At 43.1% G+C, this 16,964-nt stretch overlaps 1 protein-coding gene across 1 annotated transcript in view; it reads right to left on the bottom strand.

Moving 5' to 3' along the window:
* PIKFYVE (phosphoinositide kinase, FYVE-type zinc finger containing) overlaps nucleotides 1–16,964 on the bottom strand; it is a 3,858,188-nt gene that overhangs the window by 614,826 nt on the left and 3,226,398 nt on the right. The window contains 1 exon segment of the mRNA XM_044075403.1: nucleotides 14,355–14,516. Within this exon segment, the coding sequence (XP_043931338.1) occupies nucleotides 14,355–14,516 (162 nt within the window).

Below are 16,964 nucleotides of genomic sequence, written 5' to 3'. Positions count from 1 at the left end.
GCTCACAAACAGAACTCATTAATTCAGGGTGAGTCAACCTCCTCCAAAAAATATGTCACTAGTGGTTTACCCTAGGGTTCAGTCCTTTGGCTACTCCTCTTTGGCATTTACTTCTCAGAGGTCAAAGCTACTGTTAATGGACTATGGCTGATCAATGACTGTAAGCTTGGTGCCATTATAAACTTCTATGAGAAAGTACAGTTTTGTACCTACCATAAATGTAGATGTCCGATAGGCATGCATCTGCAGTCCTTACAAATGGGTTGTCCTGTCGTCAGGCAGCCCTTCGGTCGGCCGGATTCCAAAGTCTGGGTCTGGCCTCGGCTGATGTCGCACTCCACCCGACGTCATAGCTGCAGTTATTCGGGTATAAAGGGATCAGCCGACGCCATCTTCCTCAGTGTTTCTTGCCCCAGATGCAGGTGCCCTCTAGGAAGGCTAAATTTGGATAATTGCAAAAGTTTCCAAATAAGAGACAGCAAATAAAAGTAAACATGTATATACATATATACAAACAAATACACCATAATAGATTCCCCCAGCTAGCTAGAAGATGGGTAAATACCCTAGGAGTACCTCAGAGGGGAAGGAGGGAGGGTAATCCTGACAGCAGATGCATGCCTATCGGACATCTACATTTATGGTAGGTACAAAACTGTACTATGTCCTTCAAGGATGCATCTGCAGTCCTTACAAATGGGTAGAATACCATAGCCAAACTGGGGGAGGAGGAGTAATAAGATTATGGTGTAGTTAAGATCCCTTGCAAAACCGCAGTGGCAAAACCTGCTCGGGATCTGGAGTATAAGGGTAAATTATAATGCTTGGCAAATGTATGCACGGAGCTCCAAGTAGCAGCCTCTAAAATGTCTTTGGTAGCCACTCCTCGTAAAAAAGCTGTGGTAGTGGCTGTAGCCCTTGTAGAGTGAGGTCTGATGTTTTCTGGAGTTTTCTTCCCATGATAAGAGTAACAAAATCTAATGCAATTTCCTATCCACTTAGAGATTGTCTGTTTTGAAATTGCTTTTCCTTCCATTCCTGGTGCATATGCTACCAGTAGCTGGTCAGTTTTTCTATTGCTCTTGGTCCTGTCCAGGTAGTAACATAATTGTCTATGTACATCCAAGGTATGCAACAGTCTTTCTCCCCTGTTCTGTGGGTTGGGGAAGAATGTAGGCAGGTGGATAGCTTGGTTTAAAGATACCCTGGAGACCACCTTTGGCATAAAAGTAGGATTAGTTCTCATGGACACTCTATCTTGATGGAAGATCAGGAAGGGCTGTACTGCCATTAATGCCTGTAGTTCTGAAACCCTTCTTGCTGAAGTGATTGCAAGCAGGAAAGCAGTTTTCCATGATAAGTACTGTAATTCTGCTGTTGCTGCTGGCTCGAAAGGAGGGAGTGTCAACTTTTCTAGCACAAAGTTCAAGTCCCATGCTGGCAATGGTGGCTTCCTAGGTGGTTTCACATTTTTAATTCCTCTCAGGAACTGCCTGAGCAGAGGATGTGAGAAGACTGGAGGATTCAGGTTGTATTCTGCTGAAATAGCTGATGCATGAATCTTAATGGAAGAATAGGACAGGCCATTGTGGAAGAGCTCTGCCAAGTATTCCAGGATGTTAGCAATGCTTACCAGTGACACATTTTCTCCTTTTGCAGTACTCCAAATGAAATATCTTTTCCATTTTGCTGAATAATTTTTTCTTGTTGAGGGTCTGCGAGCCTCCAAGATAATGTCTTTAACCCTTTGAGATAAATTTGGGTTATTTGGTCTTATGCAATGTTCCAGGCAGCCAGCTGCAGTATTTTCAGGTTTGGGTGCAGGGTTTTGAAGTTGTTCTGTGTTAACAGTAAGGGAACTAGGGGCAGAGGCCATATTTGTTCCCGAGACATACTCCTCAGTAATGGGTACCAATGTTGCCTTGGCCAGTCTGGAGCTATCAGGATGATCCTTGGACGGTCTTCTTTGATCTTCAATAGCACCTTGTGCATCAAAGGAAGAGGTGGGAATGCATATGCTGTCAGGTTTTTCCAACTGAAAGATAGGGAGTCCACTTTCCAGGCAAGTGGGTGGTACGTCCTCGTGCAGAATTTTTTCAGTTGGTGATTGTGTGGGGATGCAAATAAGTCTATTTCTGGTAGTCCCCATTTTCCTGCAATGGTTTTGAAGATGTCCGGATGCAGCATCCATTCGTGGGCATCCGTGGTAGTTCTGCTTAGGATGTCTGCTAGTATATTTTCTTTTCCTGGCACAAAAATTGCTTGTAACTGAATGTTGTAGCTCAGGGCCACATTCCAGAGGTCCATTGCCATCCGGCATAGAGGGTATGAATGTGTGCCTCCCGGTTTGTTGATGTACCACATAACTGTGGTGTTGTCCGTCCTTATCAACAGTTGACCCTGTCGAAGAAATGGTCTGAATGCCTGTATTGCCAGTTTTACTGCCAGCATTTCCTTTTGATTTATGTGTAGGTGCAGCTGGTCTTGAGCCCATAAGCCTTGTATGTAACCCAGGGCTTGCAGGACTTTTCTTGCTGTTAGCTGGTTCTGCTTTGTTAATGCCATGAAGTAGAGAGGAAGTTGCTCCTGTTTTTCTACTGTTAGGGATGCCATTTGTTTTGATGTGTCCAGCTCTGCACCCAAGAAGGTTATCCTTTGGGATGGTATCAGTCTTGACTTTTTTATATTGACTGCGTATCCCAGGGCTTGCAGTAGATGAATGACCTTTTTCAAGTCTTTTGTTAATTTGTTTTTGTTGTCCGCTTGTAACAGGCAATCGTCCAGGTAAGGGTAGATTTGAATCCCCTGTAGCCTGCAATGAGCAATTACTGATGCCAGGCATTTCGTGAATACTCTGGGCGCAGTAGATAAGCCAAAGGGCAATGCTGAGAATTGATAATGCTCTGATCCTGCAAGAAATCTGAGGTATCTTCTGCAATTTGGTCGTATGGGGACGTGCAGGTATGCCTCCTTGAGATCTAGAGTTACCAGCCAAGACTCCTTGCCCAGCATGGGAAGAAGTTGCTGTAGGGTCAGCATTTTGAATTTTGGAACAATGAGGTATGTGTTTAAAGCGGACAGGTCGAGAATAGGTCTCCATTGGTTTTTTCTTGGTACCAGGAAAAGTCTGGAGTAAAATCCTTGTCCTTGTTCTATAAATGGTACCCTTTCTACAGCTCTCATCCTTAGTAAGTGAGTTATTTGTTTTAGAGCTTCTGTCTTCTGATTTGGAGGTAGGTTTGGCATTCCTCTCTTCCTTGGTAGAGCATGGAAGTGAAACCTGTAACCTTGGTCTATTGTCTGTAAAATCCATTTGTCTCCTGTGATGTAATGCCAGTTTACTGAAAATAAGGCTAGCTTCCCGCCTAAGGGTGCTTCTAGTTGTTCCCTGGTAGGCGGTGCCAGAGCCAAGTCACTGTGATTGTCCTGTGGAAGTGGTGGTGGCTGGATCTGTGGCTGTACCTCGCTGGTTGTTAGCCTGCCACTGACGTCCCCTGTAGGCACCTCTGGATTGACCCCTGCCTCTTGAGCGTCTATTCCTGCCTCTCTGAGCTCTGGAGGTGTCTGGAAAGGACCAATTCTTGGAAGGCCAGTTCCTGCTAAACCTTGGAGGCTGGACCTGCAAGAAATCCTTGACTGTCTGGACAGATTTTGCTTTCTCTTCTACCTTCTTCAGCACCTGCTGTCGGGGAGCCAAACAAATTGAACTTATCCATGGGAGCATCTAGAAGCTTTGATTTAACATGGTCTGGTAAGGACTGCTCTTTTAACCATGCATGTCTTCTGATCACTGTACCAGTCATGGCTGATCTAAAGGAAGCCTCCAGTGCATCATAGCCGCATTTTAAGGAATGATTACTGACCTGCTGAATGTTATTTACCATTTCCTGAACAGATTTTTTATCTAATGGTTCATCCGAGGACAGTTTTTTAGTTAACTGGTCTAACATAAATTCCTGATACTGAATCATGTGGAATTGACAGTTCAAGGCCCTAGCTGAAAGAGTAGCAGAAGTGTAAACTTTTTTACCCCATCTCTCTAAGGCCCTAGATTCCCTTTCAGAGGGAGGGTTTTGGCAGAGGTAGCTGCTACAGCCTTGGGTCCCTGGGAGATAGTTTCAGCATCTGCAAAAGGAGCCTTATACAAATGATAATGTGTGTCCGGAACCCTGTAGTACCTATCGGGCTTAGCAGGGGCCAGAGGTAGAGAATCAGGAGCAGTACAAACATCATTAAATGCATCATCCACAACAGTAAGTACTGGAGGAATGGCTAAAGGCCTATGCTGTGGCAAATGCAAAAAGGTTCTAAGCCTTTTCCTAGAGTCTGAAAAATCCTGGCCCTGCCATTGAAATAGTTCCCTCATAGCATGCAAGGTTTCCCCAAAAGAAAATTCCTCAGGCGGAGAGGCAGAAGGAATGGACTCTTCTGCATCAGAGTCTTCATAAGGAGAAAAAGGGCCCTCTGGAGGGTTTGAATTATCTGATTCATCAGAGGAGCCATCTGAAGAAACTGGCTCAGGGGGCTCTACTCTAGGCCTCTTCTCTGGAGGTGGGTGAGATGCCCTGTCTGGGTGTAGTTGGGATCCCCGGATCAAAGAAATGAGATCCTCTGCTAGAGTAAGCATTTGAGAACTAGAGCTAGGCCTGTGAGAGGGGGTCTTAGCAGGTACAGTTTTGGTAGATTTTGCTGCTTTAGCCCTGGCAAAGGCCTTAATTGACATGGATGCAGGTGGCCTAGCAGCTCCACGTGCAGGGGTAGAAATATCCAAAGGGATAGTATCAGATAAATCCTGTGAACCTGCTGGGATTTCAGTAGCAGATTTAGCCATGCTGGATGAGGCCTCGGTAGTAGGTAAGCTTTCGGCTGAAGGAAGAACCGTGGACTCGGTTTCAGCTGAAACCGAGACACTCGCGGTTGGCTTAACCGCGGTTTCGGCCGAAACCGCGGACCACGAGTGTCTGTCCTTTTCCTTGCGTTTTTTAGATATTTGCATAGTCGGAGGATCCGACGGCATAATGTAAGCAAAAGCGGAGCCGAAAAACTCCTCTGCAAATTCCGACCGACGTCTAAGCGTTCGTCGGTTGAAAGAAGCACAGGCTAGACAAGCTGCTACGTCGTGGTCTGGGCTTAAACAAGGTAAGCAGTAAGAGTGGAAATCTTTATGAGGTATTTGTTTCCCACAAGTTAAACAGTTATTCACTTTTTCTGACATCGGCTGAGGCAAGAAAGAGTCCCCAACGGGGTACTTAGCTTTTTAAAAGTCTTCAGTAGTAGTAATCTCTGGTTCTGACCGACCGGCACTTGCGAACAGCTTCTGCTTCGGGCGCCACGCTGCAAGAAAGACTGAGGAAGATGGCGTCGGCTGATCCCTTTATACCCGAATAACTGCAGCTATGACGTTGGGTGGAGTGCGACATCAGCCGAGGCCAGACCCAGACTTTGGAATCCGGCCGACCGAAGGGCTGCCTGACGACAGGACAACCCATTTGTAAGGACTGCAGATGCATCCTTGAAGGACATCACCACCACCAAGATATTCCAAGAGGGCCTTTCCCAAACCAATAGCTGGTGTCAAAACCACGGGCTATAAATAAACACCAAGAAATGTATAACAGCATCATTCAGCAAGCAAGACGCTGCTTGCAATTATCACATTAAGAATGTACCCCTGAAAACTGATCCAGTAGTCAGGGACCTGGCAACCTATCTAGCAATGAAAATGTTCTTCGATCACCACATATCCACTATTGTAAGAAAGACCTTTTAACTGCAAAACTTACTACAAAGGGTATGGCATCCAGGTCCAGGAATGCAATCATTCCACTGGATTCTGCACTCATCAAGCTGACGATAATATAATGATCCCTTCTGATATGTACCTGTCCACACATCTGATGCAAGTTGAATGCCCACAACATTTTCTTACTAAGAAAATCAAGGGCCTATTTCATAAAAAAAATCTATGCAAACCATCGCAAAATCTTATCCCTCCTCTTCTTGGTGTCATACAGGCCTTCTGACAGACGATCTCTGCCTCATGTACAGAGCCTTAGACTATCTTGACAGACCTATTACACATTCACAAGTCCAATGGGGTATAAACACCCATTCAAGATATCTAAATCCCTTTTGCAACACAAACAGAACATATTGGAGGGACAGACATGCATCACAGAGTATACCACTTTGGAACGGTCTTCCTCTCCACATAAAACAAAGTACTTCTCAAACTATTCAAACATAATGTGGATGAATGGATAGGTAGCAACAAAATCACCACTGGTTTAACACATGTAAATGTTTTGCTTGTCTCTGGGTTACTTGTATTTAAAATATAAGGGCTAAAGGCTTTATGGAAATGTAAGGCTAGGTTTCTAAAGATCCTCATGGAGCAGTAGCCTAGTAAAAATCGACAAACCTAATAACTGGGTTAATAAATGGCATATACGAAGGGTCAGAGGCAAGAATTAAGGTGGGAGCATTCCTCTCGGACAAATTGTGTGTGAACAGAGGAACCAGATGTGGATGTTCTTTTCCCCTTTGTCATTTGCTTTACATTTAGAGCCATTAGCAAAGAAATTATGGGATGCACAAATTCAAAGATATAGCTGGTATGGTAATCAAGAAAAGTTAGCTTTATTTACAGCTATTATTTTGGACATTTCAGTTTGTGGAATATTTTGAAAGTTTCAAGTCTTAAAGATATAACATAAATGAAGATACAAAAACTATAGCAATAAACTACGTAGTCACATTTATGGGGACATAAAATGACAGATTTAGGTGTATGGATTAAAAAAGGATTCTACTATGGTAGCTAAGAATATTTTGGAAGATGCTAATACGAAAGTTGAGAAGTTGGACTCACTGGACTACAGATATAGATAAGACACAAACACTGAAAAAATTGCTTTAGTCCTGTTAGTCTTGGACACAGGTCAGGCATATGTTTATTAACCAGAGAAGTTGTGGATGGCAGTTTAAGAGCTGAATGGATTTATTTATGGCAAAAAATGTTACGTAGAATAAGTTGATTCTTTCCATACAGCAAAGTGGTTTGGGGTTAACTGATCTGAAGGGACATTTTAAAACTATGCAGCAAAGTCTCAAACATAACTCAAACAGGATGTTATAAAGCAAAGTGGGAAAGAACAATAATGATGAAATGGGGGAGGGTGATTGAGAGATACAGAGAGACTAGGATCCTGGACACAAGTCCTTAAGAAGAAGGACCACCACCACATGGAATATTTTAAAGTAGCAAAAAAGTATTCAAAGAATTAAGCCAACACAAACACTGAGAAAGATTTTACCAGTAAAAATGTCTGCAAGTAAGGCTATAGAAAACAAGCAAGGCGAGCTGGAATTTACTAGAGGACATTAGCAAAGGATTTACTATACTTGGATCAATTAGAGGGAAAGGTAACTGACTGGGATGAACCTATGCAGAACTTTAGACTGCAGGTTACAAACTGCTTTCCATATCAGGCGTTGATAAGAATACAGACAGTGAAATGAAGAGGGGACTCAAACTGAAAGACCAGAGTCTAGAAAATATGTTTTATAAAAAGGGGGATAATTAGTAGGACACACAAAATATTGTATAATAACCACTAAAGTGAATCAAGGGATGTTTGAAAAGACAATTTACAAAGGAAACCTGGGAAGAAATCTGTATTGCCTCCCAAGTAAAGAACAAGGTCCAAATGTTTTAGGATTTTTGCACAGAAGTGCTTGTACAGATATTACTATATCCAAAGTAGACTTCAAAGAATTTTTGCACAGGTGGATAGCAAATGCTAAAAATGTGATGCGACCAGTAATCTGGAATAAAAAGTTATGTACCTACCATAACGTTCCATGTTAGTTGTCTTCATCTCACCTTCTTTCTTGCTGTTTGGGATCGGAGCCAATCCTCGGCTCCGACTTGGCCATCTTCAATAGCTCGAGAGCTGTTTACTGGCTCGAGGCTACCCCTTATCCCATAATGCCTAGCGATAGCTACCCAGATCTCGTTTGAAATAGCTAAACCAGACATAACAGAAAAAAACAGTTATCAAAAAACTGGTTGTTCCCAGCATTCTAACATCTAGAATACCTTAGGAAGACCTGGCCAGAATAATAATAATAATAATAAAGGAATACTCAGCCAGTGAAAAAAGGAACTCATCTCAATCCACTAGGATGGGAGACGGAGGGAGGGATGCAAGAAAGGCGGCGAGATGAAGACAACTAACATGGAACGTTATGGTAGGTACATAACTTCTTAATGTTAAGTTGTCTATCTCGCCTTCATTCTTGCTGTTTGGGACAGCGTCCCTAGCACCTAACACCCTGGGTGGCTCAATGGAACAGACTCTTCAGAACAGTGGAACCAAAGTCAGCTATGCTCCGGGAGACCATATCCACCTTGTAATGGGATATAAAGGTATGAGGGTTTGCCCATGTGGCAGCTGCATAGATGGAATCCGTGGGCAACCTAGACTGAAAGGCTACGGAGGTGGCTAACGCCCTAGTAGAATGACCTTTCGGTTTAGTTGGTAACTCTTTGTTTCTTAACTGATAAATAAAAGTAATAGTGTGGGACAACCATCTGGATAAGGTCACCTTGGAAACTGGGAGACCTTGTTTGTTTAAGGCATAAGAAATGAATAATTGGTCTGACTTTCTTATTTCTTTAGTTCTGTGCAGGTAAAAACGTAATTGTCTATGAACGTCCAATTGGTGAAGTTTCTACTCTGCCTTGTTGCGATGATTTGGGAAGAACACAGGGAAATCTATAGATTGGTTTAAATTAATTTCTGAGTAGACTTTAGGAAGAAACTAAGGATTAGTCCTCAGAGCAACTCTGTCCTTGTGAAACACCAGATAGGGAGGACGAACACATAGTGCCTGGAGTTCTGAAACATGCCTAGCTGAAGTGATAGCTACCAGAAAGAGTGTCTTCCAAGATAGAAACTTGATGGAGCAGGAAACCGCTGGTTCAAAAGGGGGCAGAATTAAAGAAGTTAGGACTAAATTAAGGTCCCAAGGAGGAGGGGGATCTCTTACTGGAGGTCTAAGAAGAGATGTTCCTCTCAAAAAAGCTTTACAGAGCTTATGAGACATAACGTTAGCATTTTACAAACCAATATGAAAATTAGAAATGGCCGCTAATTGTACCCTAATCATAGCAGAAGCGGCCCCAGAGTGAAACAGTTGTGCCAGGAATTCCAGAATTTTGTGGACTGGGGCTGAGAAGGGATCCACATTCCTAGACTCTGCCCAACAAGAAAAACGTTTCCATTTGCTAGCATAAGTTTTTCTCGTTGCTGACTTGTGAGAGGAGACACTAATCTCACGTACTGCTGGGGAAATGCTGGAAAGCCTGGCTAAGGTTGGAAGTGGAGCAACCAAGCTGTGGGTTGGAAAGTTTGGAGGGACTGATGCAACCCGCCTGACTGATGAATCAGGAGATCTGGAATTGGGTCCAGAATCCAGGGTTGATCGAGAAGGTAATGGTGCAGGAACGGGAACCATATCTGTCGAGGCCAGTAGGGGGCAAAGAGGATCATTTTGCAACCCAATGATTTTGCTTTCTGTATGAGTTTCGGTATCAGGGGAAATGGAGGAAAAGCATAAAGAAGTCCCTGAGGCCAATCGTGGACTAGAGAGTCTCTGGGTATGTGACCTGGAAGTGGAAGAAGGGAGAAGTAGTTGCTGCATTTGCTGTTGAAGGGGGTGGCAAAAAGATCACAGCAAGGCTGTCCCCATTTGCGGAAAATAAGATCTGCAACTTCCTGATTCAGAGACCACTCGTGAGGCATGATAATAGCTCTGCTGAGCCTGTCCGCTATGACGTTGGATCTCCCAGGGATGTGCGTCGTGATCAGAAAACGTTGGGAGGAAATCGCCAACTGCCAAAGTCTGAGTGCTTCTCGACACAGGGGGTAGGATCTGGTCCCGCCCTGCTTGTTGATGTACCATACCACTGACATGTTGTCTGTTTGGATTGCAATGGTCCCGGAAGGAAGAGAGTCTTGAAGAGCTAGCAACACTAGGAGCACAGCTCTCATTTCTAGGACATTTATATGCAGATGGTACTCGTGAGGTTGCCAAGTGCCTTGGAATGTCCTGCCCCGATAATACCCCCCGCCCCTATCAGTGAGGCATCTGTCGTCACTGCGGCTACCGGAGGGGGTTGTATGAAAGGTCTTCCCTGAGTAACTAATGGAGAGACCATCCACCAGGAAAGATGTCTTTTGCATGCCTCCGTGATAAGGATCATATGAGACATGGGTAGCTCTTGGAAGGACCACTATGTGCAAAGGAGCCACTGAAGAATTCTCATGTGGAAGTGCGCTAGTGGGATTAGAAGAATGGCCGTTGCCATGGAACCCAGAGTTTGAAAGACATACCTGACTTGGATCCTTTTGCTCTGCATTAGAATTTGCACTTGTTGGCGAATTGTGGACACTCTTTCTAGTGGTAACCTTGTGAACATATCCCTTGTGTTTAAGTCTGCTCCTATGTAAGTGATAGATTGACAGAGCAACAAGGCAGATTTTTTCGAAATTCATTGTAATACCTAGCTGGGTGCAGGATGTGATTGTATAATCCCGTGCTTGTAGGAGTTGATGCCTGGTGGTAGCAGTGAGGAGCCAGTCGTCTAGATATGGAAACAACACCTGGAATCCTTGACGTCTCAGGTGAGCCGTGACCACTGCCATACACTTGGTGAACACCCTGGGGGCTGTGGTGAGACCAAAGAGCAGAGCACTGAATTGGTAATGACTGGCCCCCACCCGAAAGCGAAGAAATCTCCTGGAGCCTCTGTCCATCTTGATATGGTAGTACGCGTCCTGAAGATCTATCAAGCACATCCAATTGTCCTGACCCAAAAAGGGTAGAATGGACTGTAGTGTGACCATCCAAAACTTTGTTCTTTGTACAGACTTGTTTAGTCTGCTGAGATCCAGAATTTGTCTCCAGTCCCCTGTCTTTTTTTGGTACCAAAAAGAACCTTGAGTAAGTTCCGGATTCGTGCTGGTCTGTGGGGACTTCCTGGATGGCTCTTTTTTCTAGCAGTTTTGAAACTTCCATTACTGCTTGCTCCTTTAGATTGGGTGGCACATCTGGAAGGATTTTCTTTGATTGTAAGGGGGGTTGATGGAAGGGAATTTTGTAACCTCCGGATATAATGGACCGTACTCATCTGTCTTTTGTTAAGTTTAGCCAGGCTTTTGGGTACAGAGAAATTCTTCCCCCGACTGCCTCCAGAGGTGAGCAGCCGGGCAACCCTTCGGGGATGCTGGAAGGGCTTATTGGAGAAAGATTCTCTGTTGTCCTGGTTCTGCGGACCACCTCTGCCACGACGGCGGCATCTATTATTATTGTTTCCCCCTCTGCCTCTGGAGGAAAAATCACTATGTGTGTCAGGCAAGGCTCCCTGAGATTTACGGAACCACATTTTCCCACTCTTCTGACCCTTGGGGTAAGGTCTAGAGGGAGTGGAAAAATGGACTCCCACAGCAGCGAGAGTCTTGCCTTCTTGCTCACACCCAGTCAACGTGTCTTTCAGCTGAGGCCCAAAGAGAAAGGAGCCATCAAAGGGGATATTGGTAAAAGACGCTCGAAAGGGTTCTGAAGGCATGGCAAATAGAACAATAAGGGGAAAAATACAAGTAGGAAAGCCTCTAAATTAAACGGCTAACCTAGGGATGGGGGAGGGGTGGAAAACTCTCTAACTTAAATGAGTTCTATCAAAAAAAAGGTAGAGACTATAGAAAATATAACTATAACACGTATAACTAACTCTAAAAAAGAAAGGATACTAGAATTTTAAATTCTAAGGTTACACAAAAAGTCAAATATACGAGCCTGAGCCAGAAAAACGACATCCTCGCAGCTGAAGCAGCAAACGAGATCTGGGTAGCTATCGCTAGGCATTATGGGATAAGGGGTAGCCTCGAGCCAGTAAACAGCTCTTAAGCTATTCAAGATGGCCGAGTCGGAGCCGAGGATCGGCTCCGATCCCAAACAGCAAGAATGAAGGCGAGATAGACAACATAACATCATATTTTTGGGAATGTTACAAATTAGCAGATTTTAAAAATTCCCTACAGTGTACTTTTTTAGACATGCCAAGGGAACACATATATATATAGGAAATGAGTCTTCATACAGGATCTGACTTGTCTGCATATAGTAAGATCTTAAGTTTAATAGGACTGGCTACCAAAAAGTAACTATACGATCACAGACATTAAAATATACACCAAATGTTGCAATTTTTGATTATTATAAAAAAAAAATAAAAGAACTGGAGGTGAAATCATTAGACAAGTGAAGGAGCAGATTTTATACAAATAAATGTAAATTGTAGAAACAATACATACAAAATAGTGTTCAAAGGAGGAGAGTGAGGTTTAAGGGAAGGCATCAACTGAGCAATTTATGAAATGTTGGTGTTAAAACTGTTAAAGAAAATATATACTACATGACAATAACTTCAAAATAAAAAAGACAATAATGGAGACTGTTTTTAACATTTAATCTCTTTTCTATTATGGTATAGGAACTCATGTTGCAGTTTAAAATGTGATGACTTAATAAAGATGTTTAAAAAACAAACTCTTCTGTTAATTTCTGCAAGGTAAACACCAATTTGTAGCTAGTTAATACATTTCATGGGAGCAACCACTTACCCTTACGCCACCATAACGGAAGTCCTCATTAATAATGTTTAAGACAAAAATGTTAACTTGTTAATGGCAACAGCTGATTATGCTGTGGTGTTAATCATGTTTGCAGTGTTTGCCGTGTGGGTTTGCCTTGTCCCATTCAAGTCAATAGTGCTTGAAAGGCGGGACATACGAAGCTTTTTTGTCTCACTGTAACTTAAATTACCATACTGAATTTGCAATATTAAATGCAGCAACTGTACACATTATTCAGCTAAAATGATTTTCTCCCTTTTAATGTTTCTTCTGTCTCATAGTTAGAGACAACTGTAGTTCAGCCTGTCAGGAATGTCATGCTTTTAATTTTATGACTGCTGGGAGGTGTTATTGAGTTTAGCCACCTTGGTAGCTTAAAATTGCTATAGGGTTAATGTTTGATGCATTTGTGCTTGTAGAATAATACTGAGGCATATCAATGCAATGCATCTGCACCACTCATACATGACAAAGTTTGAAAACCTGATAGAATCAAATCTACTTCACACTGTGAAATAAAGATTTGCAAATTCTACTGATCAAAAGCTTCCCCGCGGTGGTGCAGCAGTAGCGTTGTTGCCTCACAACCAGAGGTTCTCCCATTCGATTCTCGGCTGAAGTGTGGGAAGTGCCTTCTATGTGGAGTCTGCATGTCCTCCCCATGGGTGGGCGTTTGAAAGACATGCGTAAATGGGCGTGCCTTCGTTGAAGGTTGAATGTCGAGCTGGCACCTCGGCATTCACAAAAATCTACTGCCAATCATTAGCGGACCAGAGTTCCGCTGTGCCGACCCCTAACCGGGAAAAACCTGAAGACAAACAACAACAACTGATCAAAAGCTATTAGGTAGCCTGAAACCGAGCTGGAAATTGTATTCCATTTTCTAAGATTAAGAATCTATATTATTTCTAGTCAATTTTCATTAAGTATAGAAAGCAAAAAGAATAAATGTCAAAAATATTTCTTAATTCATAAGCACAGATTACACTGAAGTGCACATGTTCTATTAAACCACTTTAAAATCATTATTATATTTTATATATATATATATATATATATATATATATATATATATATATATATATTTTTTTTTTTTTTTTTTCCCCCATTATTTGTTTTGACCCAACCCCAAAACGATCAAACACCAGTCCTCGACTGGCTCACTCATTCATTCTTGTAAACTGGAAAAAATGGCAACTAGCAGGTCAATGGCTTCCATCCAGTGGAAATTAAGAGATTTTTTTCCCTATACTCCAAATACATCCCTCTGTTGACTGGAACATGTGGTACAATGCTTGCTATTATGTTGGATCCTGTGAAAATGTGCACTTCACCAGCTGTAGTGCAAGTGCATCCCTATCAGGCTCATGTTCCTTGATTCTCAAATTAAAGGAACTGCAGTACCTGACCTTAACCTGATGGAACTCTTGTGGAAGGACTTTGACAACACCCTCTTCCAGGAAGGGAGAGTTGTCATTAGCTTCTCACCACGTAGTTTCTCCAGTATTTAAGAACTGATCCCAGGCAATCTACACCATAGTCAGAGCTCCATCCCTCAATGTCACACCATTGGTTAGTATTTTAAAATCAATATATAAAACAAGCAATGTATCAGACTTGCAGTTTTCTTGTCCTTCTGCTACAAGAACTAACCTTCTGCACTGTTCAAGGCTTCCTGCTCAGCTGAAGATGGTAGCAAAGAAGATTCTTGAAATTCTGCTGTGGAACTTTCTGCCATAACATCAGGTGGAGATGGTAACTGGAGGAGAGAGGAGCTGCTAGAATTCTGGCTCAAACTGGTCAACACACGATCTTCTAAAAAAGATAAGAAAAAAATTACATACCTCTTTTACAGAGAATAGTCAATAATTACTTAGATTTTTAAGCATAACTCGTATAAGTTCCAAAGGAAATTTTAGTTTACATTAGTCTTGCATGAAAGACTTCACAAATGTAAAGATCATGAAATTAAAAGGACTACCACATCCTAAAATAACTTACCTTAAATTATGCAGAAGTCTACACGGTGGAATATGTACTGGCATTTTAATTATTTTTGTCCATAAATGCAAAGTATAACATCATCACCATCATCATTCTCTAGTTTGTCCACCCTGGTGAGAATCACAGCAGTGGCAAATGGAGAGGAGTAGACCAAACTTCCCTAAATTCAGCACCAGTCTCTAGCTAATCCTGTGGGATCTCCAAGTATTGCACAGCAATAGCAAAAATAATCTTGCCAAACTGTCTGCAAACAAACCCACAGCCTCCTCCCATGTTATGGGCCTAATACATCTAACACTGAAAAAACAAAGGCTGTATTTTCCCAAAGTACCCAAACCACCTCAAGCAACTTATTGAAACACACAGTAATAGTACAGTGAGGAGACCACAGCTTTAGTACCAGTTCAGGCATTTGACACCACAGTCAGGGAAAGACAGAAGGGGCAAAGCAGGATGCATACAGGTCATAACCCTTGGTGCAGAGGTGTGGTGTGACATGTCTTGGTGTGGGCTTTGACTTTCCAAGCCAGTGTCTTGTGGTAGCCTTCTTTAGCCAGTTTACAGATGTGCACATCCCTGTTGTGATGTGGGTAACTCATCTCTTTGTTCATAGGTTCATACTAGGCTATCTGCCCTAGGGCATTTATAAGCCTAGCCAGAATGTGTTTGGCTTTTGCCACCCATTTTAAATTTATTTTGCTATGCCCTTTTTCGAGGTTAGTATACTGTGCCTCTGTCTAACAGTGACACAGAAGTGATACCCGGGGTAAACCTACGATCTCCCATCCACTCATCAAGATTCCTCTTGAAGAGAGTCAATGAGGGACTTTGCCTAACCTGGACTGGGATTTTATTCCAGAGTGAAGGGAGCCTCTGGGTTATGAATCTGTCCCTCCAGCATGTCCTATTTATTTCAGTGCTGAGGTTCAAGTCTCTCGAGCGCGTAGCTCGATGGGATTTGGATTTTCTGAGGTGCAGCATGTCCATTAATTCCGGGTTGGACATGGCTTTATACATCAGGCACAGATCGCCTCTGAACACGTGGTATGCCACTGAGTAGAGCTGGAGTTTCTTTAACCGGGCAGCATATGGCATCTGTTTGAGCCCTTTGATCCTCTTGGTGAGGTACTTTTGGGGTCTTTCCAGTTGCTGCAGGTGTCTGGTAAGGTACATCCCAAAAGGGGCATTGTACTCAATTATGGGCCTGATGAGGGATGAGTAAAGAGGCACAATGACCTCCCCTGATCTAGATGTGAATCCCTTCATGATTAGGTGGGCTATATAAAATGTTTTTCTAACCACTTTGGCCACGTGGTTGTCAAATGAGAGACTGCTATCAACTTGGGTCCCCAGGTCCCTAATTACTTCTTCTGTACTTAATGGATTACCACCTATGTGATAATTTGTGGGCACTTTGTTTTTGCCAAAGGGGATGACTATACACTTTTTGGCATTTAGCTTGAGGCCATGGCTCTGGTACCAGTTGTCTGTTTCGATGAGGCCCTTTTGGAGGATGCTTGTGTTGGCTGGAGAGTCGATTATGGCGCCCAGTTTGCAGTCATCTGCGAACTTGGACAACCACAGTCCTTACGTGTTGGCCTGTACCTCCGAGAAATATATACTGAACAAGAGAGGTCCCAGGACTGAGCCTTGTGGGACACCACTTGTAACTGGTTTGGAGTCTGACATGGCTCCAGCAATTCTAACCATGGTGGGTTCTGTCCTCGAGCCAGTTTGCAATCCATCTAGTGACATAGGGGTTTATATTTAAGCTGGTGAGCTTATCTATAATACCCGAGTGGGGTATTGTATCGAAGGCTTTAGCGAGGTCCAGGTAGGCTGTGTGGACCACCTTCCCCTCGTCAATTGCCTTGGTGACTGTTTCAAAGAAATCAACCAGGTTTAAAAGGCAGGATCTGCCCTTAACAAAGCCGAACTGGGTAGGATCCAGTGTCTGTAGGTCCCCAATATCTTTATTTATTTATGAGGTCCATGATGATCCTTTCCATAGCTTTGCAGACTAAGCTAGTCAGGCTTATGGGGCGATAGTTTCCAGGATCCATTGAGGCACCACCTTTATGGAGAGGGACCACTGTTGCTGTACGCCACTCTTTGGGCACATATCCTGTAGTAAGGCTGAGATTGAACAGTAGTTTTATGTTTGGGTTTAGCTCTTCTTGGAGTTCATGTAGGACGCAGCCCGGGACACCGTCTGGTCCCATTGATGCTGTGTTGTTTGCTTTGGAGAGGGTGGCTCTT

This window comes from Protopterus annectens, chromosome 6.part1 (assembly GCF_019279795.1).
Source record: "Protopterus annectens isolate FY-2018-M chromosome 6.part1, PAN1.0, whole genome shotgun sequence".
NCBI lineage: Eukaryota > Metazoa > Chordata > Ceratodontiformes > Protopteridae > Protopterus > Protopterus annectens.
This window is presented reverse-complemented; position numbering and strand designations above follow the sequence as displayed.